At 32.1% G+C, this 27,415-nt stretch overlaps 1 protein-coding gene across 1 annotated transcript; it reads right to left on the bottom strand.

Annotated features, from left to right (window-relative positions):
* Positions 1–7,392: 7,392 nt before the first annotated feature.
* On the bottom strand, positions 7,393–27,281 carry LOC144842637 (extracellular calcium-sensing receptor-like). The gene is made up of 4 exons (XM_078699121.1): positions 26,432–27,281; positions 16,170–16,816; positions 14,976–15,099; positions 7,393–8,508 (listed from the first exon to the last, which is right to left on the bottom strand). The coding sequence occupies exons 1-4, from the start codon at positions 27,279–27,281 to the stop codon at positions 7,526–7,528; spliced, it is 2,604 nt and encodes an 867-aa protein (XP_078555247.1). The 3' UTR covers positions 7,393–7,525.
* Positions 27,282–27,415: the final 134 nt, after the last annotated feature.

Raw genomic sequence — 27,415 nt, forward strand, 5'->3', positions numbered from 1 at the left:
CTTAAATTTAATATGTATAAAATATAATACCATAAGAAAATTATAATTATGTTCATGTAAAAAGAAAGTGTTAAAGAAATGCTATGAACATGTTTTAAAGTACAGTATTAATTAAAAATTATAATTATTTTGTTATGGATATTTGAGTTGAAATACTTGTATATAGTTATGAAAATATAATTTTGTTTTATAATTATTATTATATCTTAATGTAATAAGAAAAACTTACATCTGTATTAATTGAGAGTAGAGAAACAAATATTAATGAAAATTGTGCATATTATATAAAGATAAATATTATTTACAAAAATATGAATTTTTATAAGAAATAAAAGTGGGTAAAATCCCCACAAAAGAGAGAAAAAAAAAGTTTGTGTAAAGGTATATTAAATCTATTAAAATAGTATTTTTATAATTTGGTCTGTATTCAACATTATGATGCTGTACTCAAGCTGTTTGACCGGTTTTCAGCCATCTATAAATAAATTTACGTAAGGGAAATATTCGGCAAATAGCGTGTTACTTCTAGAATGTTTACTCGATTGTATATGAAGTTGATTCGTACTTTCGGTACTGATTTTAACCACCTGATGTAACCCTGTTTATTAATAAAAGTTAGTTAGATAATTAGTTATTGACAATTAAAATGAATTTAGGTTCAACTATTTGGCCCAAATAGGGGTGTTTTCCGATCATGGTATATACTGTCCAATGGATGTCTATCTTGAAAAATACCCGCACTCAATAATCCGAGGATGCTTCACATTTACCTGTCTCCTTCTACGATAATTATTACCATAAACTATATGGTACGCTCGCTTCGTTCGCCTACCATCTAGGTCGTGCCCACAGATTTTTCTCGAATACATAGTAATTTCAGCGATTTCAAATGTACGTACCCCAGGACAATAATACATGTCGTTTACAGGAACGAATAAATAGACACGGTGATTTATGTACACCCTGGGAATTACTTCCGAAAGAGAAACTTGTCACAAAATGAGACCAATTATTGTTTGAGTTAAATTTAAACAAACTTAATTTGTGTTTGTATGTAAAATTATGATTGAGTGACGGGGAAGTGGATGGGTGCAAATGGGAACAAATTTTTAAATATATTCTTTATCCATTTAGTAACGAAATATTAATTGTTTTACAAATAATATACCACTAAACACAGTCAAACATTGCGATGTAATACTTTGTTGAAATTGTCACCGTCCTAGTCGATTGAAATAGTACAGTACATGTAACGATACATCACTACGACGTGTATATGTTTATATAATGTAAAACAATTTGTGAAAACCACCTCTATTCGAGTCAAATCATAAATTTGCTTTAATCGTCAATAAATATTAAATTATCTAACTCAACTTATTAGTAGGCCTAATGGTTTTCAATTGTTTCTTAGAGCGATTGAAAACGCTAGCTCATTATTCGTTTTTTTTTAAACCTATATCCAACCTCTGCAGTGTACTTGCCTTTACTGAGGGAATAGACACTTGTGGGACAGAGATTTGAATGTTCCATTCATCGCAAATCAATACATTTGTATAAACGTATATTAAATCTATCAAAATAGTATTTTTAAAGAAAATCGGCCTGTCTTCAAAATTATGATTCTGTACTCGAGCTGTTTACCCGGGTTTCAGCTATTAAAAACAATTATCGTAGGAGGAGATAGGAAAATGCGAAACATCCTCGTATTATTGTGTGCGGGTATTTTTCAAGATGGACGTCTATTAGACAGTGTATACGACGATCGGAAAACATCCCTATTTGGGGCAAATCGTTGAATCTAAATTCGTTTTGATTGTCAATAACTAACTATCTAACTCTATCTATTTTGGCCTTACGTAAATCTATATATAGATTCATTGATAAAAATACTAAATAGAACTGGTGGTAAGACACAGCCTTGCTTAACATCCTAATGAATTCCAAATGAATCTTTGTTAGCTCTACCCATTTTCATACATCTTTACACTACCTGTTACTTTTTCATATAGTTTGTCTATCAACCTCCAAACTATAATGCCTGATTGCCAAACAGATTTTAATAATCCATCTCTACAAACACTATCGAATGGCTTACGGAAATCCAGGAAGGCAATATATGTGTATTTTTTTTTCTTTTAAACGACAAGCTGCTACAATTTACAAGTAAATAATTGTGATCTTCACATCTGCGAAAAGCACGAAAACCTCACTGAGTTATAATTCTGTTGAAAATGTTTGGCACGCAAGACGTTAAAGTAATACCTCTATAATTATTTAAATCATTAGTCTCCCTTTTTAAATACTGGTAATTATACCGTTTTTCCATTCTTGAGGTATTTGTTCTAGTTGAATGCATTTTTCAAATAAAGTATTAAGTAGCGATAGTGTAATGGATTGTCCTCCATTTTTTAATAATCCGTTTGTTATTCCATCCAAACCAGAGGCTTTATTGTTTTAAAATTAACTGCTTTTTCAACAGTGTCAAAATTAAGCACAATATCGTAATAGATGGTTTTGCTCTATATCATCAGGTCAAGACTGTTCTTTAGAGAGTTCATTTCTGGTTTATTTAACATAGTTTTTTGTGAGATAGCTATTACAATCATTTAAAACCATATTACTTGTACCCAGTTCTCCAAATACTCTTTAAATTAATTTTATCTTTATCCGTAATAAATTCATCTGAATAAATTATTACATCGTATCTTAGCTTGTAGAAAAAACTTAAAGAAGTGGAATCTTAATAAAAGTGATTGTTGCGAAAAGTGTTGTATAGAAATAGAAAGTGAAAAACATATGTTGTACACCTGTAATAGCATTCAATCAGATTGGAGTAAGTTCCGTAAACTGATTGTTAAATGTATTGCGACTAATGAAACATTACGGCCAGGTTTCCCCGAATGGTCAGACATAGTTATAGGAACTCAGAACACGCTTGTTAATGAACTCATCTCTTTATTTAAATTTAGTATTTACAAATATTGCATTATATATAAAACAAGCAAACGTAAAGATTGGATTATCACTTGGAATTTATTTAAGATAGACCTAAAAAATTTAATTTCAAATGAATACTTATGTAATCTAAACAAAGCAGAAAGAAAATGGAACGACGTTAAAGAAAAACTCCTTGAATCAATTATCTAAAAAGAAAAAGAATTTCATTTAATTAAGAAATACACAAGAAAAAACATGAACGTACGGTATACAGTATATTTTCTTGAGTTTAGATCAATTGTTAGTTTACCACCATTATTGTATTATTGTTTTCTAGGAGGCGCCCGAGTCCGGGATGACTGAGACACAACTGGTGCTAGCCAGGACTTAAACTATAAAATAAACCTGGCTAGCGACGAGGGCCTATACCCATACTTCGGTTTGGGTTTAGCTTTGCAATATTTATTAGTTTGTTATTTTATCATATAATTCATGTAAAAGCAATATTATGTTCAAAATGTTTTTATCAATGTACAACTATACCATTTTATCAAAGTATTCAAACAAAGCACAATCTTATAATGCAATATACCATTTTATCATTATTATACCGAATCTCAATTTTTAATACTGAATATCAATCTTTATATCGTAGCTCAGTAATATAAATTTTCTCTGGTATACATAGCCTATTTGTTTTATCATATTTAGATTTCAACACAATATCAAAATATTTTCTATATTCTTTTAACCTCAGACTGTGTAATATCACTTAAATATTCATTGATAGATATCATATTATTTATCATTGCAATAAAAGTGGGTTGCCCCCACAAAAGCGAAAAAAATTTTTTTATCTGAACTGGTATTTAAATGCATTCCATTTCTTTACCCTTTATATTTCCTCTTAATAATTTCCAAAATTCTTGTTTACAATATCAACAGATTTTTGTACACGCTGTTGTGATATTCTTTCCTTAATCATTCTTTTAACATGATTGCGTTTTTCCTGGTACGGCCGCCAAAGGTCTTCACCGATATTATTGTTAGTGTTATTATTATTTGTGTTAGTATTGTTATAATTATCATTAACATTATTCACTTTTTCTTACTTCTATTAACTATTAACACACATAAGTAGTATACATTCTCATTATTTTCTATTCTAATTACTTCTGATAATAACTGATTATACAATTCATTGGTTAAATCCGGATTAACGCCTTCTATTGGGAAATAAGCTACAGCTATGTATAAATGCTTATCATTGTTTGTGATAATTTTAACCCATAGTATTTTATAACTATCATTCATTGAGTTAAGGTAGTTATTATAGATTACTTTCATTCTTTCTGAAATCAAAATGCCTATTCACCACCTCCCTTTTCTTTTCTATTTTTTACCAACCCAATTATATTAGTTAATATTAATTCCTGATTCATTCTTTAAAAAAGTTTCAGAAACACCAAGCATATCATAAAGAAATCTTTCAATTTCATATAATCTAGGTCTAATTCTATTAACATTATTAAAAGCAATATTCAAATTATTTATAGAATTGCACCCATTGTATTGCCTGTTCTTTCTCTTACCCGCTCGTCTATGTCGATTTCTTTTATTTTTATCTAATGCTTGTTTCATCTTTACTACCATTATTCTCACAGGCGTCTTTATTGTTAAAAAGTAGAGTTGCATTGTCTATTACACTAAAGCGGTTTGATAGATTCAGTTTGGTATTACTGACAGTGTCCTATTTGGTACGATTCTGGATAAATCTATGAAAAGCATGCGGTATAGAGTTGTAGTTATATTGGCTATCGTAGTCAAATCTGTATCCTCCTCGCTTATTTGCATAAGAGTTGCTGTGATTGCGGAGGTGCATATTGTATCTTCGTTGATCATAATTTCCTCGATGATGAGTTGCAGGTTTTCTTTGATTAGCTGGCCTTATGACTGTATGGATAGCATTTATGTTGCTTAAGTCCCCTCCATTAAGGTTTGAACGTGCAGTTGATCGATTTTTCATTAAAAATGTCTCGTCATTGTCAATTATTTGATGTTTGTGGCCATTTCCTTTATCTTACTGTTCATGTCATTAACTCTTGTCTGATGATCTAAATCATCTGTACGTGGGCATACAGTTGAAACCACCAGGTTTGTCGATGATTGGATTTTACATCAGCAATCATTTCCTGATAGTCGCTAACTCCATTTCTGAAGGTATTCATCTGTCGTGCAATTATTTGTACCAATATGAACGACGATAGTATCAAAATCATTATGATCGGTTAGTTTCTGACCAATATCCTTGATTTTTCCACCACGTAAGCATGTTACCTTTGAGTTACTGAGGCCTCGTTCATTAATAATTAGGCATTTTTTCTTGGCCGTGGTGATTGTAGCAGCTTCTGGTCGCATCTGTGTTGTGGAATTGAGTTGGGCCATCATCAATTGCTGATCATTAACAATTTTTTACAAGGAGGCAATATCTGAAGCCGATTTAGTTAACATGGTTTGTTTTTGTTGGTTGTGGCGTGAAAGTTCTTTCAAATAGCGTGGTAGATCATGGCACGGTGGACATAGCCAAACTTTAGGGTTAGATTGTGGTTTAATGTTCAGACAAACTCGATGATAGGATTCTTTACAGAGAAAACATTCCAGTGCTTTTCTATTGTCTACATTACTTAGCTTACATTCATCTATATACATTTGATTTGAAACGTCTATTTTAAGAACTTTACGGTACAGAGGGTTAATCGTAAATTAAAATATTGGTGAACATACGAACACAATCAGATCCTTACCATAAGCCGTATCCTTTTTCTGTAGCGTAAGTCAATACACAGTACACAAGTAACTTCGTTTAGAAAGTAACTACAGTACACATTTTGGTCTCTGGATGAAACATGATATCGCGCGTAAACCGCAATGTGCTGGACCCAATGTTGAACGATTCGTACAAAGGGATACCGCCAGACAAGTGCGTACCTATTGTTTAGTTAGATCGCTGGCAATAACGAATAATAATAATGAATGCATATAAAGTGTAATAGCCCTCCGACGTACTCGGTCAAAATAATGGAACGTCGCGGTTTCTAGACGCTGAAGCTACGAGGTGAACGCTAATGATTTTTACTGTATATTATATTCCTCGAAGGAGTGGGGGAGGGGGGAGGGGGATAGAGCCCCCGTAGCCATTGATGGTGCTATAATTAAATAGTACTATCATAATTAAAGTTAACTAAACCAAATAGATTAGTATTATAATCAAAAGATTGTCGCATTGTGTGCACGCCGTTGAACCCACAAATGTGAAAACAACCACAAATGTGAAAACAACCACAAATGTGAAAACGCATCACCCACAAATATAAAAACAACCACAAATGTGAAAACGTACCGCCCACAAATGTAATAGACAGCGCCCACAAATGTGAAAACGACCATCGCCCACAACTGTGATAACGGCCACAAATGTAAAAAAAAAATAGAGAATTTTTCGCCCACAAATGTAAAAAAAAAAATCAAATCAAATTCAGTGCTAGACTCAAACAATTTTGATCAAGTTAATACATTATATCATGTGTATTGAGTTGTTACAATAATTGTGTGTTCACGATACTTCTGTTAGGGTCGTCGTTAACACGTTGAATTATTACCACTTGCTGCTCGTGCGCGCGATATTTGCATGTTAACTCGTTTGTGTATGTACGTATATAATAGTTCCAAGTCGATGTTCGATGTTTTTTGCATCGATTTAAGACTATACGTACAATAGTACACCAACGAGTTAACAACTACACACTACAAAAAACAATGATATAACATGGCCTTGACCTTGAAGTATCGTGCATGCGCGCAGCAAATAACAAATATCGTCTTGAACTATACGTACATTAAATCAACGAGTTAACATGCAAATATCGCGCGCACAAGCAGCAAATGGTAATAATCCAACGCGTTAACGACAACCTTAACAGACGTATCGTGAACACGCAATTATTGAAACAACTCAATACAATGTATATAAAATACATTAACATTAACTCGATCAAAATTGTTTGGGCCTAGCACAAAATTTAATTTGGATTTTTTTTTACATTTGTGGGCGAAAGGTCTCTCATTAGTGGGCGCTGTTTTCACATTTGTGGGTGATGCGTTTTCACATTTGTGGTTGTTTTCACATTTGTGGGTGATACGTTTTCACATTTGAGGTTTTTTCCACATTTGTGGGCGTTTTCACATTTGTGGGTTCAACACACCTTCTCACTATTAATATCTAAATAAAATGTTAATTTATATACAATTGGTTTAGCAATAGAATGCTAGTCTAGGTTTATTTAATTTATTTACAGTTTTACCACACCGACACGTGTACAATCGCAACGAGTAGATACAGTTAAAACGCACTTCTGACTTTGTTTACGAAATTTGACTGTCTATTCCATTCAATTCAATTCAACTTTAACCACGGAGGCACCATGCGTCATTGAGGGCAGCAAAAGGTAACCGTTTGGTGAGAAGAGGTGATCAATGATTTTAAACGTCTTTGTTTTAATCACATCCCTGTCTAGTCCCCCTATATTTATGGGTCTATATCCGTGTCACCTCCTGATGGCGTTGAATTACACTCATATTTTCTAGTTCGTTTGTTTGTTTTGTTGTTTCTTCGTTCACGGATGTTTTTACTAAGACACTCTTTTGTATTTTTGTCTGGACGAAAGTAAATAAGATAACATTTAGAAAAATAAAATGCAGAAAGAGTTAAAAAATTAAATAACAGAAGAAATATTACCCGAAAGCAAATTTTAAGTCGTCCAGCAGCTGCAAAATGAGCAGGAATTGAAAATATTTCCAATATACACCATGTGAACATAATAAACCAAATAAATCTAGCTTCTTGGAAATTCTTGGGTAGATTGCGGGCCCGAAATGCAAATATGAAACACATTAATGATAAGAATAATTGGTAGATGTTGGTGACAATATAACCAACATCTGTTTCTCTGCAGAAAACAGGTATAATTGTTAAGGAGTTATTATAATCACGTACTGCGTGACTAGGATAAATCGTTTCATGGATTATCTTGAATGCTAGATGAATGGCTGTTATTACAACGACTAAAATCCACGAATACCGATAAAATGCTGCAGTCGGTATCTTGAAACGTTGCTTATTGTTGAAAATTTTTACAATAACGTACAGTTTAGCACAGAAAATGCCAAGAATTATTGTGAGATTAAGACCATCAAGAACCGATAAAACTTTACACACATTGTCAGTCGGAATTCCTATATAGAAGTATACCATCTGGAAGCTTAAAAGCAGAACGAACGCCAGAACAAAACTGTGTGACAAACTAGAAGCCTTTACAACCGGCGTTTCACGATGTCGGTAGAAGGTACAGGTGACAGCAACCGTTGCTAAACTGCCTACGACACTAATAAGGCAGAAAATAACAGAAATAATTTCTCCCCACAAAAACACATCCGGTATCTTCTTAAGGCAGGTTGTGCGATTGACATCTGCATACTGGTCGTTTCCACAGACTTCACATTTGTCAGCATCTACAAAAAAACACACTTTTTTATCTTATATATATATATATAAATTGTAAGATAAGAGTTCTACAATCACATAACATAACACTAAAAGAAAAAAGGAAATTTTTTTTCTGTGTAAAATATTTTAATTTTATTTTAAAATGAAATATATGATAATGATAATTATGATAAGGAAATTATATATGTTATAACGATGCTTGGAAACAAAACGATTAACGATGCAGTAGGCATATCGTCTTTTATTTGTGTTAACTTTTGTTTTGCTTTTTAAACCTTTACTCACTTAATAAAATTAATGAAAAATGGAGGTGATATGGAATACAAAGTGGATTTACAAAATTTAAAATGTTATACCACTAATGAAGTTGATTGAAATTTTAATTATAAAAAAAAAGAAAATAACAAAAATGTGTTAGAAATGAAAATAATATGAAGGTGTAATGGTGATGACATAACTATGATTATATTAATTTAAATAAAAGTGGACCTGTTTACGCTACAAAAGAGACTAGAAATATTTACAAAATGTCTACAAGTGTATGTATATATAAATCAAAGGTCAAAATGCTGAAAAATGATAACATTGTGGGTACCAGTAATATAACGTAAAACTGCAAATCGTAAATTAAACGTAAAAATCAACACACAAACCCTTAAAATCAACGCAATTTGTAAAATATTGTTTTTAATGAAATGTAGTTTTCAAAACTTTTTATTACGATTTGAGGCAGTTTTATTTCTTTCGAAAAATTGCACCACCATTGCACAACCACGCATGTATAACTTGTATAGAAGAGGTAATTTTTAAATATACTAACAAAATAAATCAAAACTACAAGGTAAACCAGCCAGAAAGAAATTTTGCAGAGCGTTTAGAGAGAGAGGTATTAAAGCGAGAATATAAAGTAGGCATGAGTTAATTGAAATAAAAAAAAGTATGCAAAAGTGGGTCCAGATCAAGATAATATCATTAATGTACATTCAGGTCTGTACTGACTTTATTCGCAAAATTAAGCAAATCTCTTACTAATTAGTGGAACAATGACAATGCTCTTTACCGTATAATTTGCCATTGGAGTAGTATCGTTTTAAAATGTTGCCGGAGAATTTTAATGATACAGAATCCAGACAGTGCACTGATTGGTTTATAAAATAATTATGCATATTTAGTTAATTTTCTTTTATAGATTTTTTTGTTGATTTTAACAATTTGTGTTGATTTTCTGAGTTGCAGCTCTGGATCTCAACGGAGAAACAAATGAAATAGGATAAAAGGTAAATCATACAATAAAGTAAAATAATCATAAAGAAAGTGCCTGGCTTTCAAATAAACTTCTTTATCAGGGCGGCAAACATATTTGGTTGGGATGTTAATTTAAGATCCGATCTCGTGAATTTAATATACAGAAAGATAAGGGCATATCAATCTGATCTCGTTGTGCGTACATACACTAGAGGGCTAGTGCTTTTCCACTGTACCCCGCTGAGTTACATGTATATATATTTCAATCAACTATGACAGTGAAAGTTTCAACAAAGTATTAAATCGCAATTTTTTACTGTGTTTAGTGGTATTTTATTCATAAAACATGAACATTTCGTTTACTGAGTGGATAAAGAATATATTTAAAAAATGTTCCTCTTTGCAACAAACCTCTTCCCAACAAAAAGTTTTTTTTTTAAATTTTACTTAAAACGTTGTGACAATTTCTCTTTTGGAAGTAATATTACAGGGTGCTAATTTCAGTTAGACTACATAAATCACCGTGTCTATTTATTTGTTCCTCCTGTACATTACTGTGTATTCGACAACAATACATTATGGGCGCGACCTAGTGAAAGTAAATTTGGTAATCATGCAGTATGTTACATATATTAATTCCTACACCTAATTCCTCAACCTACACAACAAGCTTACATATATCTATAGGATAGTATGGCATCACAGGTGTTGATTAATGACATGTCTGTTGGGGTTGTTGATACAACAATTAAGCATAATGACGGTAGAAAAATTAGGCCATAGCAACTGACATTCATGTCATAGAAACAGACGATGTTAAAAGACATTTAGATTTAAAATTTTGTTTTAGAATTTTTGGAAATACAAATAATATAAGAAGCTTTCTAAAAACATCACCGGTACTATTTAAATTTTTATTTTGGAATAAAGACTTAGAACATGAAACTTTACAAAAACAATATATTAAGAAATATAACTATAATAACAAACAACAAACATTATTCAAAAAAATACAATTCATTAATTTAAAATACAATTTAATTATTTATCAGTTAAATTCAATATACCATTAGACAAATAAAGCTTTGGAAAAGTTACCAAATTACAATAGGCCTAATTTAATTTTAAAATCTTTACGAAGAAAGTTGATACGCATCTATATTTAAATTTAAATAAGGGCAAAATTCAGTAAATCGCGCGTTACTTCTAAGTGTTTACTCGATGGCATATAAAGTTTAGGTTCAACGATTTGCCCCAAATAGGGGTGTTTTCCGATCGTGGTATACACTGTCTAATGGATATCCAACTTGAAAAATACCCGCACACAATAATACGAGGATGATTCGGAATTACCTTCTTCCTTCTACGATAATTGTTTTTAATAGCTGAAAACAGCTCGAGTACAGCATCATAGTGTTGAAGACAAACCGATTTTCTTTAAAAAAATACTATTTTGATAGATTTAATATACGTTTATACAAAAGTATTGATTTGCGATAAATGGAACATTCCAATCTCTGTTCCACAAGCGTCCATTCCCGCAGGCGTAATAACATGAAAGCAAGTACACTCATAATAGAAATTCGATCTATTTTTTTTCAATCTGTGCTGCAGAGGTTGGATATAGGTATTTTTTAAACAGATAATGAGCTAGCGTTTTGAGTGTACAATCAACTTTATTATTGCAGTTAAACCACCACCCACACCACCCTCATTCAATGGCATAAGTAGCGTTGTAAGCCAGTATAAGATAGGCCTACAGTACGAAGGATCACATGGCCTAAACGCAGAACAACTTTGGTGGCCGGGTTAAGGAACCAACTCAAGTATGAATTAGCTCTAAGAAACAATTGAAAACCATTAGGCCTACTAATTCAGTTAAGCTAGAAAAATTTTTATTTTTTATTTAACCATATTTAATGAGGGTGACAAAGTATGTTTTGTTTTACTGCGTTTAGTGGTATATTATTTGTAAAACATGAAAACAATTAATATTTCGTTATGGATAAAAGAATATATTTAAAATGTTTCCTCTTTGCACCCATCCTCTTCCCGATCCACAAAACACAAATTAAGTTTGTTCAAATTTGACTCAAACAATTGGTCTCATTTTGTAACAAGTTTTCTTTCGGAAGTAATTCCCAGGGTACTAATTTTAGTTGAGTACAGTGTCTATTTATTCGTTCATGTAAACGACATGTATTATTGTCCTGCGGTACGTACATTCGAAATCGCCATATTTTTTTTACGAGAACCATCTGTGGGCACGACCTAGATAGTACGCGAGCGAAGTGTGTGTACCATCTAGTTACATACAACTTGTCAAGATTTGTTGCTTAATTATTTTCATTACACCAACAACAACAACAACAATATTTTCAATATGATCGTTAGATTATCGACAAACTTCCATCTATCCGGTACATGGTTCATCAAGCCATTAACCACAATCGTGTAAAATCAAGCCAATCTATCTTTTGTACCTTTAGGTACACTTCATTTCATTAGCTCTGGCGTTGAAACTACCCACCAAATCTCATATTTTGCTTCTCTAAAAGAGGCATGATCATAATTGGATTAACTTCTTAACCAAAATAGAATGGTTAGCACGTCAAATGCTTTGCTGAAATCGGCAGTACATAACGTAACGTAGCACACATACCAGAACTCTCAAGTCTTGACAACAACTTATGTACTAGGTAGTGAGTAGAAGAGGATCCTCTCGTAACTCTTGTGGACCGAAAACGATCCATCAGAAAGAAAACTCTCAAATATTCTTTGGCAAAAGTCGGTGTTACTGATATAGGCCTATGTGTCACAGGTCATGGTTTTATGGCAAAGGAGTGACTAGAATTTTTCTTTTTTCAATTCTTTAATACGACGGAAAGGTCATTAGGATGATTAATATCAGTAAGCAGACAAGCATTGCTCGTTTGATTTGATTTGAATTTATTTGGAAAATCATCATAAAAAAAAAACATACAAAGTGATAACATAAATTACGGACATTACAAATAATACATTTATAAGAGATTTTCCAGGATAGCCCAAAAAGCTTATCAGCTTATTTCCATTGGGATCCTTTTACAATCTAAAATAAAAAATATAATCATTACAAAGTATAGCATTAAACACGTAAATATAACAATAATATTTAAAAAAACAGTTGGGGAGAGAAAAAATCCTAGCAAAGTGTTTGCTAACAGCATCAGCCATCTGGGTCACTATAAGATTCAGAATGTGCTCATCAAGAAACTTTTTTTTGTCTTTTAATAATAATCTTCAAATTCATTGATTAAAGAAACAATTAAAAACACAGATCAATATCAATATAAAAGCAGACACTATAAACTTTACAACCAGTGTGCCATATTGTGTTATTTCGTAAGGTCATTTATATCTAGGCCTATACATTTATTTTTATAACGGTCGTTTACATATGACGTAATTTTCAGAGTGTGCTTATAAACTGTAATTACACAGATTAATTGTTAGTATCTTAATGTAACATTGACTGATATTCGGACAAATAAATACGCCGTTGGTTTCAAAATTAGATGCTATTTTATTAGTTCTTATCAAATGGTACATCGTATTATGATTTATAAGAACAGATTCAATGTATAGTAATTCATACTATTTGTCGCGTTAAATCAATATTATAATAGGATTTAAATAAGTAGGCTATTCCTTTTCTGTATGATGCAAATAAGAGTAAGTTAACAGTTGATTAAGTTAATTATTCTATTAATCATTTCTAGAGATTAACCCAATTTAATCAAGGTTCTCGTCAACTGTACTAGTCAGACAGAATTACTTGATTGGATTGTTGACAAAGAGCGAGGCATGAAAACAATTATTATGGCATTCAAAAAGAGTCGGGCATAATCATAACGTCTAGTTGGGAATTGCGAGGAACCGTTTTAGCATTTCCCAAAATCGCGAGGCTGGAAACCTATGAAAAAGGAGTAAACCCAAAAGAAGTTTTTTTTATCGATTCAGTAGTTAAAGGACACTTCGTTTTAAAAATCTACCAAAATGTGGTCCGTGGAACATATAAATATGTTAAATTTGAGTGAAATTGTAAATTGTTTTCATTCTTATGAATATATTCTATATGAATTCTTAAGAATTTTACTATTTTTTAGGTAATGTTCTCAAATTTGTAAAACGTTTGGTATCATTTTAAAATAATTATGTTTGAGTAGAAATAGAATTTACTGACATTATTTCAACACAGCTTTTATATTTATATAATTATGTTAAACAATATTGAATTTTGTGCGGAATTACGAGAATTTACATAGAAACAAGGTTTCTGTCTTTCTGTTTTCCACACTTTGTAAAGACAACCATTTTTGTCTTGGAAACATTGACCGAAGTTCGTTTGTAAAAAGATCTGTAAATCGCAAAATTGTACTTTATCTTTGTATGTTAGGCAATCTAGCATTTTGAGAGAAACAATTTTTATTTTTTTTAATGGTCATGAGGAGATCAAAACTTTAGCATCACACCTCTATCACTTATTCAATTGTATGCAAATTAGCCTAAATATGCAAATTAAGGAGAAATTATAGGGTTACCATATCTCAAAAACCACTACTCAGAACGAGGTTGTTTTTTCAGACTTGCTCAGAATATATAAATTTACTCTAATGAGACATTTAAAACTTCGGCATCAACCATTTGAAAGTGGGTTCAAGCTTTCAATAATTAATTTTACCTCCAAATGAAAACCAGTATAGTAAGTGAGTTGAGTTACATTATATTAGTTACTGGCGATAAAACGAATTTAGGTAAAACGATATAATTATAAATAATACATGTTAAATTGGACTGTTCATCCTATTTCTTTCTGTATTTCATTTCCTATATGTATTATTATTTTAAGTGGGTGTGTATGTTCGGGTGTATTTCTAATACAAAGTGTCAATAATGTATTCATTTGTGTTGTGATATTTAAAATACTTACATGATGTATACAATTATATTTGACTACATAAATTATATCGTTTCTATATTCATTCGCTATGTGTGGGGATTCTTGCGTACATTTTGACAATTTCTAGTTATTAGTCGAAGCTTTATATATTCGAGAACCATATGTGGGAACTTACAGTAATTAGCGTTCTCAAAACTAGTCACGGACTAAGACATGAACAATTGCAGAATCTAGGTGGTTCATGTGTGCATAATGTTTTTATTTAGTAACAATGAACCCACTCACTTTGAGTATTTGATATAGTATTTCCAGAACACTCTATGCATTTAAAGCAGCATGTCTGTTCATTCTCAATATAATGTCGTCGTGTACCAGGTTTACAATTTGCATTACAAATTGCTAGTGGTTTCTGAAAGAAAAGTTATAATATAAAAAATTCTCTAATCACTGTCCTCAAATAAAACGCAATCTACCTGATTCTTTATGCATAAATAGATTAAAATCTGATTTAGAGAAAAAACAGTTAAAATGTCTCCCATGAAGAGTGAATGATCAAGAGGGACAAACGAGCATAGTCCTACAGTTGAAGGTAATTCAAGGAAAACACGCTTTAAAATAAGTATACTCTAGGACAGTACAAACTGGTTGACGTGCTGTTATTTTCTTCTATTTAGGTTATATTTCTATATGAGTTATATTAGGCCAATTTTTGACAAATTTAGCGGGAACTGTCGTATTAGGCACATTAGATAATTTTCTTAATTTTGCGAATAAAGTTCATGAAATCAAGAATGTTTAAGGCGATATAAGACAACTATTGTCCATTTTTTAGTGTTAAGATTTTTTCTGTAGAAGAGCCATTACCCAAAATATTCGGTTTACCAGGATTGCCTGCTTTGATTTTAGGTAAAAAGTAAAAGGGAACTAGATCTGGATTGACCTGTCAAACGAGGTCCAATTTTGGATCGATGAAAGTGTTTTTAACGATCTTAGAAAAAGATTATCCGCAATTTTAGGAGGGATTGTTGTAAGATAATAAAGAGGATTATATAAAGGAGGATAAATAAGAGGATTGTTTTATCTTTTCATAGAATGTATTGATTTACAAAACGACAGTTGCGAAAATTGGAACGTAGTTTCGTAGGATACGCCTAAGCACCATATATCCTGATTAACATTTCTAAAGCTCAGGGCAACTGGGTTGGTGGAATTTGTGAAATTGTTTGATTCTAGGTATGGTTTTTAGATCAGAAATTTAGGAAAGAAGGTTTTTTCCTTCATACAGTTTACAACTATAACGATATTTCAAGCCAAGCAATTCAAAACTCTTGTGCTGAAATACGTGTACATGTTGGCTTCACCAATAGACAAAACCAGTCACATTCTAGTTACGGGCGGCACATATCTGTGCCGTGTTAGTTTTGTATTTAGGCCTCCGTATGACTGTATGGTTTTTACTGAAAGAAATGTCATACTTACTGTACTAGTTCCCCAGTAAATGCTCAAATTGTCAAAAATTTTCAATTCCTTGTGTTTGTAAGAGCCAACCTTAACCATTTCAACAATTCTATTATTCATTCTACTGTTTAAAACAATGTAAGATGGCTCAATTTGTCGATTTTCTAAAAAATTGAATATGGAACCATTGTTGTCGGTAAAGTTGACATTATCCAAGTAAGTCACTAGTTGCCATCTTTTGAGATTCTTAATCGATGGGCATTTACCATCAGCTAAGAGACCTTTTCGATCCTCACATAACTCGATATCCTTAAGAGCTTGGGCAATTGCATATACAGCAATATATGTTGTATAAGCTTCATAGTTAATGGCCTTGTTTAAATATTTTCTGGCAGCGATTTCTATTTTATGAATTGTATTTTGATTGTTCTTTTTCTTACACAACGTGTCATTGCATAAGTTTTCGTGTTCACAAATCCATTCTTCAAAGTTTTCTCGAAACGATTTTCTACTGCTTTGCCGGATCCTGGTGTAATCAGCGAGATGTACTAACATATCTGGCAGTGGTTTATCTGCAATTGTTACACCAAGCACAGACGCGACTGATTTGTATTCATAAAATTGTCCAGCTCTATCTGCCCAACCATCACTTGCAATCCATAATCTTGCTGTGAATTAAATTAGAATAATTATAATTATTGTTTGTTCCTTTATAAACATACAGCTTTAACAAATAAGAATTTCTCAGTTACACTTTTCAGTTTATAATAATTAAATGATTTATAATCTAGATCAAAAATTGGATCAGCAAAACAAATATTTACCTAACAAAACTTAACGCAAAATTTAAAGGGAAAAATAATTGCCTGTCAGACAATGGATTTTTGGTTAAATTCAACTGTTTGTTTTTTTTATATGTAAAATCGTTGCTTTTGTACGTTTTTCCTAATGGAAGTGAATAACTTCATTAAAATGGCGTACAGAATGCAAAGTCTGATTATATATATATTTTTAAGGCCGCATGTTCGTTCTAATGATGCTCAAGATCTGAATGAAATATCTATTTATATATAGAATGACCAATAACCATGCAAAACACACAAAATAATCTTAATTTGTATTATAGTACATTGTTTTCGTGAGGAAGCGAATCGCGAGAGATCTGGGGAGACAGAGAGCGAGAGGAGGAAAGCCAAAAGCCGGCGCATGCACACAGATTAATTGACTCCCTGGAAAGTAAAAATTACCAACTTGGCCCAAGTGGGTAGTTTTTTTTATTACGTTAATTACGCAAACATGAATTGGTCAAGCCCTTAAAAACACATCGGAAATGAACAATTTGGCTTACGAAGACTCTGAAAACATATTTATATAATATTTTTTGGAACTTATTTTGTACGATTTTTTTTAAACGCATCGTTTTTTTGCAATTTACATGGAAACGAATAGGGAAAATGTTTGCAATTATAGCTATTCCTACAGATGGCGTTCTTTGTTCAATGTTTTTCATAACAACCATGTAGCATAGCCTAACACATTTTTTATTAAACTCGGAATCTTTAAATAATTAATATCCATATTGTACTTTATTCATGAAAATATGGATTAATCTGAAAAAAAAAATCGAAAATTGATTGAACATAATTTTTAATTAAAGTGGTTGTGTAATTAAAGGAACCCTATAATTGGATTGTCTTTACTAAACTGCGATAAAGATGTGGTAACTAATATGTCATATGTGTATTTTAGGCCACTAAATAATAAGCGAATCATTCGTTGCTTTTGAAATGAATATTAAAACAAAATATGACATGGATATTACCGTCGTAAGCTATTTGTATCAATATCAAACTTTCGTTCAAAATCTATATGTCATAATTGTCCCGAAATACTTCATTGCAACATTTTAAAAATGAAACTATTCAATTACTTTAGCATAAAAGCCAAACTAAAATATTATCAAAATATGTTACTTAGTTTTTTGAGTTATGTTTTTTGCTTGTTTTATTTGTATCTCTCACAATGCGGTACCCACATTAAACAAACATCTTCTTGACAACATATATTATACAGACGAAATCAAATTCAACAAAGAATCTATAGTTGAAAGCAAAATCTCCATCCTAGACATGCTAATCACACTAAATGACTACATTTACTCGGTGGACAATGCACGATGATTGTCAAGTGGGATAATGCCTGTTCGTCTCTGAAAGCCTCTACCTTGCAATAAATATAAATAACATAATAGCTATAACTATAGCGGGAATACCACTGTGTATTGTGGGCAAATTTACTTGTAACAAAGGCTAGGGGTGGGTATCTGCCACTACAGAACACTCATGTTATCGGAAGACGAAGTTGGCCAACGGCAGCCTAAGGGAGGGACTTCGGTCTCCTGACTGCCTGTGTAGAGATAGTAGAGCGAAAGAATTCTTTACGCGTAAACCGTGATGAAAGTGCATTGGCTTTTTTTGAGGAACTGTTTGAAAAGATGCACAAGCGTTGATGGATGCGCTGCCTCTGCTGGTCGTTTTCGGCTAACTATAAACTGAAGTATCTTGCCAACCAAAACCATCTGTTGATCCACTGAATCTGCCAATAAACAACAACTTCAAGCAATCAAAACATTCTGTTACTTCGGAAGCATGTTTAGCAATAACTATAAGATTGATTGCAGAAATGTTAAGTATTAGAAAAGCCAATTGTTGCATTTGGACGTGTCACACGACGCTTGTGGCCCTTACCCTTCCAACAAAACCCAATGTATACCAAGCAGCTGTGGCCTTGCGTTCAAATCTCTGATGGGCGTATGAAACGTCCTCGTGGAACCAAATAGTATTCACTGTTGTCGGTGAACTGGTGGTAGGGAAACTACAGCATGTTGTAGCTCCAATGTAGCGATTCAAAGACCACCGGAAAGCAAGTCTCGAATAAACCCGTGCCTCTAACCGTACTACCTGGTGCTCCACATGTCATCATAAAATCAACAAGTTTGAAAGTAAGCGGATAGGTAACTAAAAGAAGAGGTACGACGAACACTAAGTAGAAATTGATCGTGATATGCCGATATCTGTTGTTTTCGACGATAATAATAATGACAATGACAATGACAATGATATAATAATTATAATTACCGGGAAGCCACACATATAGTTCAATATTTATACTTGGATCATAAACTTGGGCTAATAAACACAGTTGATGGATGTTTATCATTTAGTATAATGCCCTTTGTCTATTCTACATCAATTGAGATACTTTCTTTAATAATACGACAGGCCTTATTAATAATTGCTTAAGTTTTCCAACATCCGATTAACTACTAAACCATACAATAGAACAAAAAAGGATCGCACTTTCAACAACGGAAGAATAAAAAAGCTTCATGATCGTTGGATCAACATGGAAATGATTAAGCCTTATATATTAAATACAGACGTGTAAGACAACAAGCCCTTTACAGTGTTCTCCCCAGTTAAGCTTGTTATCAATATAGTCAAACCAAGATGCTTGATAATATTTCAATCACATCATAACATATTCTTTCGTTTTCTTACTATTTCCAACAAGTTTATTGGTATCACACATTCTTGATAGTAATTACTGTGTCATCTATTTAAGCAAATAGGTATTCGGGCAATGGGATATACAATCGTTAGTAGGCTATATAATACATACAACAGAAGTGATAAACAACAACCTTGAGGAGAATCAGCATTTGTGGTAATAACAGTTACCACAAAGACAGTTAGATACCTTAACACGCTGTTCCCTTAAATATAAAAACTTACTTATCCAGGAAACTAAATATGAATTAACCTCAAGTTTAGAAATTTTGTTAACACTCGATCATTATAACATACTTTAAAGGTTTATTCATGGGTCAAAACACTTTACTACGAATATACGTTTCGTTTCATTCGTTTCTTTTGAAAGTGAATTCTAGACAATAATATACTTTTGATCAATATTGAACTTTCGTTCTGAATCTAAACATGTAATATTTCAACATCAACATAACATACAATCTTTGAAAATTAAAAAAAAAATCTCTAAATTACTTTTAAAATCCAAGGTAATATTTTACAGTATAAATGCACATTTGGAAGTAAACCAATGAAGGATAATACTGGAAACACAATGTTATGGAAATTCTAATACTTATATTTGTTACTAATCTAAGACTGATAAGATTTCCATTAAGGATGACCGTTACTTTTTTTATTTTAGAATAGAGCACACTCTTAGAAACAATACATTTGTCTTTGTACACGAATGCCGTTAATTAGTCTACGGTATATTGTAGAGCCTATATTGTGTTTATACTCTACAGTACATCACTCCCTTTCAAATGATGCTGCTCTCTTAAACTCTCTTTAACATTACCAAAATTACATAATATTCAAATATCAATCACTCAATCAATGACTTCTATGTATAAATATTTTCATTAGGCGCTCTATATGACAACCATAATTATCTTTATTATCATTCAGTTTCAGTTTAGTTACAGACAGGTTAAATAGATGAAAACGATAACATTAAAAAGTTAGTTATGAATTGCCTGTGGAATGTAACATTAAATTTTTTTTAAATATACATTGATGAATTGATAGATAAAGTAAATGATAGATGAGTAAAGCTATACCGTATGCTACTGTATTATACACCAAATGTAAATTAATAAAACTAATTGGATGGACATTTGTTCTGTAAACTTTAAGTCAACCTGTAGGCCTTTGTTTTGCCGCTAAAATATGAATAGTAGGTTATACAGTACCAATTGGTAATAAGAAATGAAATCGATCAAATTTTCGATTTGAATTTGACGCACTGCATACTTAATATAAGTGTGTATTATAATGGCCTGGTAAACCGTAACTCAACCTTTTACAACGTGCTGTTACTTATTGATTGTATTTTCTAATCGATTAAATACATTTGATATGAATCAAAATGTCCTAAAGCAAAACAATATTTGATAATCATGCAGTTGAAAAACAATATTTATCTTCATAATATTATACAATATAATTTTTAGTTCGAATTGTTTTTTGTATTCAGTAAAATGTTTGAATTTTATATAGGTCTAGACCTAATTCAATATTCTGTATACGAATCTGTATACGTGACCTACAAACACGATTTTAGGTTATCGTGTATTTTGGGTCAGGTGCAAAACTTTAAATAGGATGGCACTAATTAGTAATCAACATCACAAGTATTATTAACAAGTATTTTGTAGATTGTATAAAAAACTGGTTGTAACATCGGTTGACACGCATTGTTATTGTTATCATCATCATCATTACTATTATTATTATTATTATTATTATTATTATTATTTAAAACAATTTTTTATAATGAACTAAACGTATTTATTATTTGAATAAAATAACCTGGTTATATTTGTTTCACCGAAAAGTGAATTAATATTCTACGACCGACTCGATTAAACGTGTGTTCAATTATCAACGATATCATAACACACCGTTTCTAGGGCTAAATCAATCTTCTATATCAACATGAAACAGTATTAATGACTAAGAAAACAATATCACTATGTAGGCACGAACGATGCAAAAGTGAAGTGCTCTGGGACAAGGTCTAACACCGCTGGCTTTCAATTGATAATTTAAAAGTTGGAAAGAACCAAGATGGTTATATATATATACTATAGGAGAGTTATCGTTAACGTGATGTGTTTAGTTAAATACTAGCTAAGATAGAAAAAATTGAGATAAAACATATTATAGGCATATATGCATTTTTATTTTTCTTTGCCAGGTATAAATATAAATAATTGTTGTTAATTTTTCGTTCATCTCAAACAAAAGACCAATATATCTTTAAGTTCAATTATTATACATTTACTTCATGATGGTCAATACATAACATTAATAGTAGCATTAGGGTTACATAAAATACATGACGAGTTAGGTTTTCGGTTTAATGCACCGTTTAACTTGTACGTTGGAATATATGCACGTACAGTATTGAAATATGAAACAAGAATATTTTACGCAAGATAATTGCATGAGCCGGAATATATTAACATTTGTAAGGGTCGTTTGCTCTGTAGAATAAAAATCTTACTTTTTAAATGCAGCTGGCAATATGATTACGTCACAATAACCTATATGTATTTTTTTAAACATGAATTAATATCTACAATTCATCAGCTTCCATAATGATTGTAGTCTTTTATTTTTTCAAAAACAATTTAAAATCACATTATAAACAATGATAATATCTCGTGGCGTCACGGCCAAATGGCATATGATTTACAACGCGAGAAAAAGTGGGACACTGCCGCAAAGAAAGTAATTAAGAATTGAGGAGCTCGATATAAAAAGAAATTGGACTACAATCAAATCACGTTGTTTTCCCTTAAATTGCGATAGTTTATTTGCATTTCTCAGCATTCTACCATGTTATTCAAATCTGGTGGAATCAAATGTGCAGTTTTAATAGATAGATGGAGGTTTTGGGCAGTGCTCCACTCTTTTACTGTATCAAAGAAATGATCAAGACCAAGAGAAATATTATCTCTATCAAAAATTATACGACAGCATGTTTCTGAATCATCGCAAACGATTTATTTTGTTTAAAAGTTAAATCAGTAAGTAAAATAGCATCATTGTTTGCATCTGAAACCAGTTTTAGAAGATACATTTGTGTTTACCTTACTAAAAAAAAAAATTGTACCAATTTTCACAGATAATTCAAAGTTCTTTCAGTCTTTAAAACAATTCTTGAAGAATTAATTTAAAATAGATTTATGATAATCAATATGGTTTCTGTTTAGAATATTCCACAGATCTTGCTGTTTGTATGAAAAATTAACACATCCTTGCAAAAGGCCATCTTTCAAAAGGTATCTTTCTTTTAGTAAGGTATAAGTTACAATACGTCAGAGTAACATCTGACCAATTACAGCTACTTGTAGTTGCTGTATCTGCTTCTACTAAAGCCTTCCAAGAAGGGAGATGCGGCCTTCTGGTTATAGTCTAACACGGAGTAGTCAAACATATGTCTCTTTAAGATGGCTCAAATAATTTGCACCCTTAAGATCACACACAAGTCAATTATTTCATCAGCTAAACACTTTAAACGTATTTGATATAATTAAACTTCAAACTGTTGTTCATGTTACTATAAAACTCATTTAACTCGTTGTTTAGTAAGCTCCGTTCTTATGAAACCATTATTATTTTTAACCAACTTTTGTATCGAATAACTTATCTTTAGACAATAAATCATCACCGATCAATTCTTTTCAATTTCTTTTGGAAAATACAACAAATATATATTACAACAATCTAATGACTATCAAAGTTTGCACACGTGGCACTCCTTTTTCTAACGCCCTTACATTTAATTATCTGCACCCTCTAGCAAACTATGTTAGCAATGTTTTTTAGCTTCCTTATATTAATACAAATTAATTTTTTGCTGTTGGCCGGAAAAAATGCATCTATTCATTTATTTGAAAAGTAATGATACAAAAATCTTGATATTTCATTTTCTCCTCCTGAGAAAAGTGTTTTTTTACTGTAGACTGGTAAGTACAAAGGAGTTAACAGTTGTTTAATAACAAATCACTAAAAGAATAATAGTTAAATCCAAAATAACATGACCAGTATGAATTAGAACCAAAAAAACATTGGGTGTGGTCATCACTATATAAATTTCATTCTTTGTGATTTTTCAACCAAATCAGACTAACCTTTAAATCAGATACTAATTAATATAAACAAAAAAATTAGATTGAAATTAGAAATAATGTTAAATCCAAGCTAGGGTAGAAACAAATTTCAAATGTTAAACTTGGATACCCACTGACAAATTCAGACGTCAGGTGTCAATGCCAATGTTTTAAGATTCGCCTTAAAATGTGTTAGAAGAACTGGAAGTCTTGTTTAAATACCAAGCATAACTATTAAATCAGTAATGTTTTTTTAAATAAATTGATTATTTTGGTAGCAATTATTTTTCTTTTTAATTAGGCCTACTCTTTGAATGATTTATTTCATAAATAATATCATCAACAGTATTTCGAAGGTTGAATTATATTTTCATTTGTAAACCAAATATTGCATTGACGTAAAAAAAAATGTCTCGTTCGTAACCAACTTATCTCTTTATCTTGAAGTGTTGAAGCGTCATTCCGACATTACGCTTTCCACGATTTGCTTCCATATTATTCTGTTTTGGGCAGGATGGTTTGTTATTTGTGCTAAAGTCTACATTTTTTCCTTTTAAATTTGTTTTTATTTGGTGTGTCATACCATAGTCTAATTATCTGTCCATACCATTTTAATCTTCTTTGTTAAATTCCTTTACTACTTCTTCTTGTTTTGTTATTCTGTATATTTTAGCATTACTCGCTCTATCTATCTCACTAAATCTGTACATTTTGCTTGTGCTTATGTGTTGACCCCTGACCTGAAGTTTATGTATAGTGAATTTGATTGATATGTGATAACGAGTTATGGAGATATGATTGATAGTGTGATTTCACAAAATGGCGCATAAATTACGTCACGGATGACTGATCGCACTGCAAACATGTATTAGGAATAAAACAATTATTTAGATATTGTGAAATATTGGTATTCATTGAAATTTAAAATCACAATAATAATAACACAAAATTTGTACAGAAAGAAGAATAATAATATAGATTATAGGTGACACCTAAAAAACAATTTAAAAATGAATACATCACAGTGGTAAATGTATTTGTATTTTTACTGACCTGGTTAGCCAAGCCCTAAAGAATTTACATTGCAAACGGATACATTTACATGGAATTATTGTTCCTGAAAAACAAACAACGGATACTTGAACAGGATGTAGTAGTAGGTCTACAATAAATAAACCGTACAGGAACACATTTTGGTTTGGTCAACTTCTAAAAAACTAAAATATCTTTTACAGACGAACGTGGCCTAGATATTGCAGTATAATTGAAATAATATTTACAATGGGTGAAAATAAAAACAATATCGACACTAAAACGTCTTAATCTTAGTGGAGTTGTGGCTTGGTGGTTATGATGCTTGGCTACCACTCCAAGGATCCTGGGTTCAAGTCCCGTCACATGTCAGGATTTTTCTAAGGACAATATTACAACTCCACTCCCAAAGACTTGTAATAAGACTTTGTTTATGTAGAGCATCTTGTATATGTTTGTCTTGTGAACCTCTGAGGGTCCCTAATGATCAGCAATTGTTGGAGGGATCACCCTCATTAAATATGGTGAAAAAAAAATCTAGGTTAACACACATGTGTACTGTCGCACAAAATCGTAGAACTTTGTAACAAAACTGTCACACGTTGTAATAGCTGTTGACGCACTTTCTAATACTTTGTAATACCTACTTTTTGCACTCTGTAATAACGAAAGCTGTCACACTTTGTACTAACTAATGTCGCACTTTGTAATAACCTGTTTAAATTGATTATTTCATAAACTTTATGCAATGTTATTACGCGTTTCACTAATATGTTTGCGACTCCGCTAAATCATCTATATTATGTGCACGTGAATGACGACATGAGGTCAATGTTAGCGTATTTATAATATTGCTCATTCGTTCTTTCGGTGTTTGCGTCAAGGTCATTTAATAAGTACTTAAAATTACATTTTGTAAACTCGGTAACTTAATTTACCATGACATTCATGCACGAGCGTAAAAATAGAATATCTTGCATGAACAAAGCCGACCCTTATATACACAGTAAATTCAGATAACCGCGTGTTTAAAATGTTAATTTAAAGTACGTAATAACGTTGCAGTAATAATTATTCATTTATAACATTTATTGAATAAGCAATTTAAACAGGTTATTACAAAGTGCAACAGCAGTTAGTACGAAGTGCGGCAGGTCGATTATTACAAAGTGTCACAGCAGTTATTAAACTGCGACATGTTATTACAAAGTGCGACAGGTTATTACAAAGTGCGAGTACACCGTACTCATAAATCATAATAACCATCTGCCAAACATCCATGCAGAAAGCCCATATGAGCCATGTTCTGTGTGGACAATTTTATATGGGCATCACATTGGGGCCAAGTAGAAAGCAATTCATGTGGGATTTATCAATCAAACATGCCCATATAAAACGTACTAATGCCCAAGGGTTTATTCAACTACAATCGCATTAAGTTGATTGAGGTTAGCAGTAGAAGGCCTTTAAGCCCAAAATAATTAGGTCATGTATAAATCGCATGTACTTCAATACACAAAATAAAGCAATCGCAACTTACGTGATATACCGATATCATCGGCTTTCTGAAAAAAGTATCGGAAGTCTAGGTCAACCGTAGAGAAAAAGAAAATTACTTCGACTGATGAATCGTTCAATTGATTGAGAAACAAATCCATTTCATCTTTCCCACCGGTGACCTGTAGATATGTTTCAAATGCGACGCATATATTCCTTTCTTTTAATTTATTTATAAACATTCGCAAGCCGTCTCGTCCATATGCATCATCAGTTCCAACTGCACCAACCCATTCCCATTCAAAATAGTTGGCTATCTCCGCCAAAAGCAGTGATTGGGATTGATCACCAGGTACTGTTCTGAACAGTGTTCTATAAATATTGCTGTCTGTCAGCCTTTCACTGGTAGCCCACGTTGCGACGGTGGCGATGGCATGGTGTGCAACAATTGGTCCAATTGTAATCATACTACTAGACAATGCTCCAGATACAATTGCCTTAACATTTGCATTGCCTATCAAGTTTAGAGTTGCAGATGCCGCCGACACGGGAGAATTGCAAAATTCCTCTTCAACATAGCCGAGTTCGAATCCGAGGTCGATGTACTTTTTTTCCCTGATCTCCATCACTGCAAACCTAGCGGCGGCAGCGGCCATGAAATAAGGGGGATGGAAGTCCACACATTTTTCCACGGGTGGACCTGAAGTCCATGACGTACTGAACACTTCAGATCTTTCATGAAGAGGAAATATTCCTCCAATCGAGATATTGCCTTCAATAGTCATGCCGCCAACATTGCTGCTGCATATTGCTCCATTTACTGATATATTATACAGATGTACAATTATAAGCAATTGAAAAGATGCAACCATTGCAAAAATAAATGTTGCCATTACCCGTCCGCTATAAACAACAGAGAGATTGGAGTGTAGTGTTCACAGGCGAAACGATTCGATATGGTGTAGCCTATACAATATGTTCAGACTAGTGATTTCATATCACATTCATTGAAGCCCATCATAGTAAA

This window comes from Antedon bifida, chromosome 5, assembly GCF_963402885.1.
Source record: "Antedon bifida chromosome 5, ecAntBifi1.1, whole genome shotgun sequence".
NCBI lineage: Eukaryota > Metazoa > Echinodermata > Crinoidea > Comatulida > Antedonidae > Antedon > Antedon bifida.

Coding starts and splice junctions, on each gene's coding strand:
- LOC144842637 (XM_078699121.1), bottom strand. CDS start 27,281: ATGGCAACATTTATTTTTGCAATGGTTGCATCTTTTCAATTGCTTATA. Junction 16,817..26,431: donor CGATGATATCGGTATATCAC/GTAAGTTGCGAT, acceptor TTTAATTCACAG/CAAGATTATGGATTGCAAGT. Junction 8,509..14,975: donor TACTATATCAAATACTCAAA/GTGAGTGGGTTC, acceptor GTTTTTTTGTAG/ATGCTGACAAATGTGAAGTC.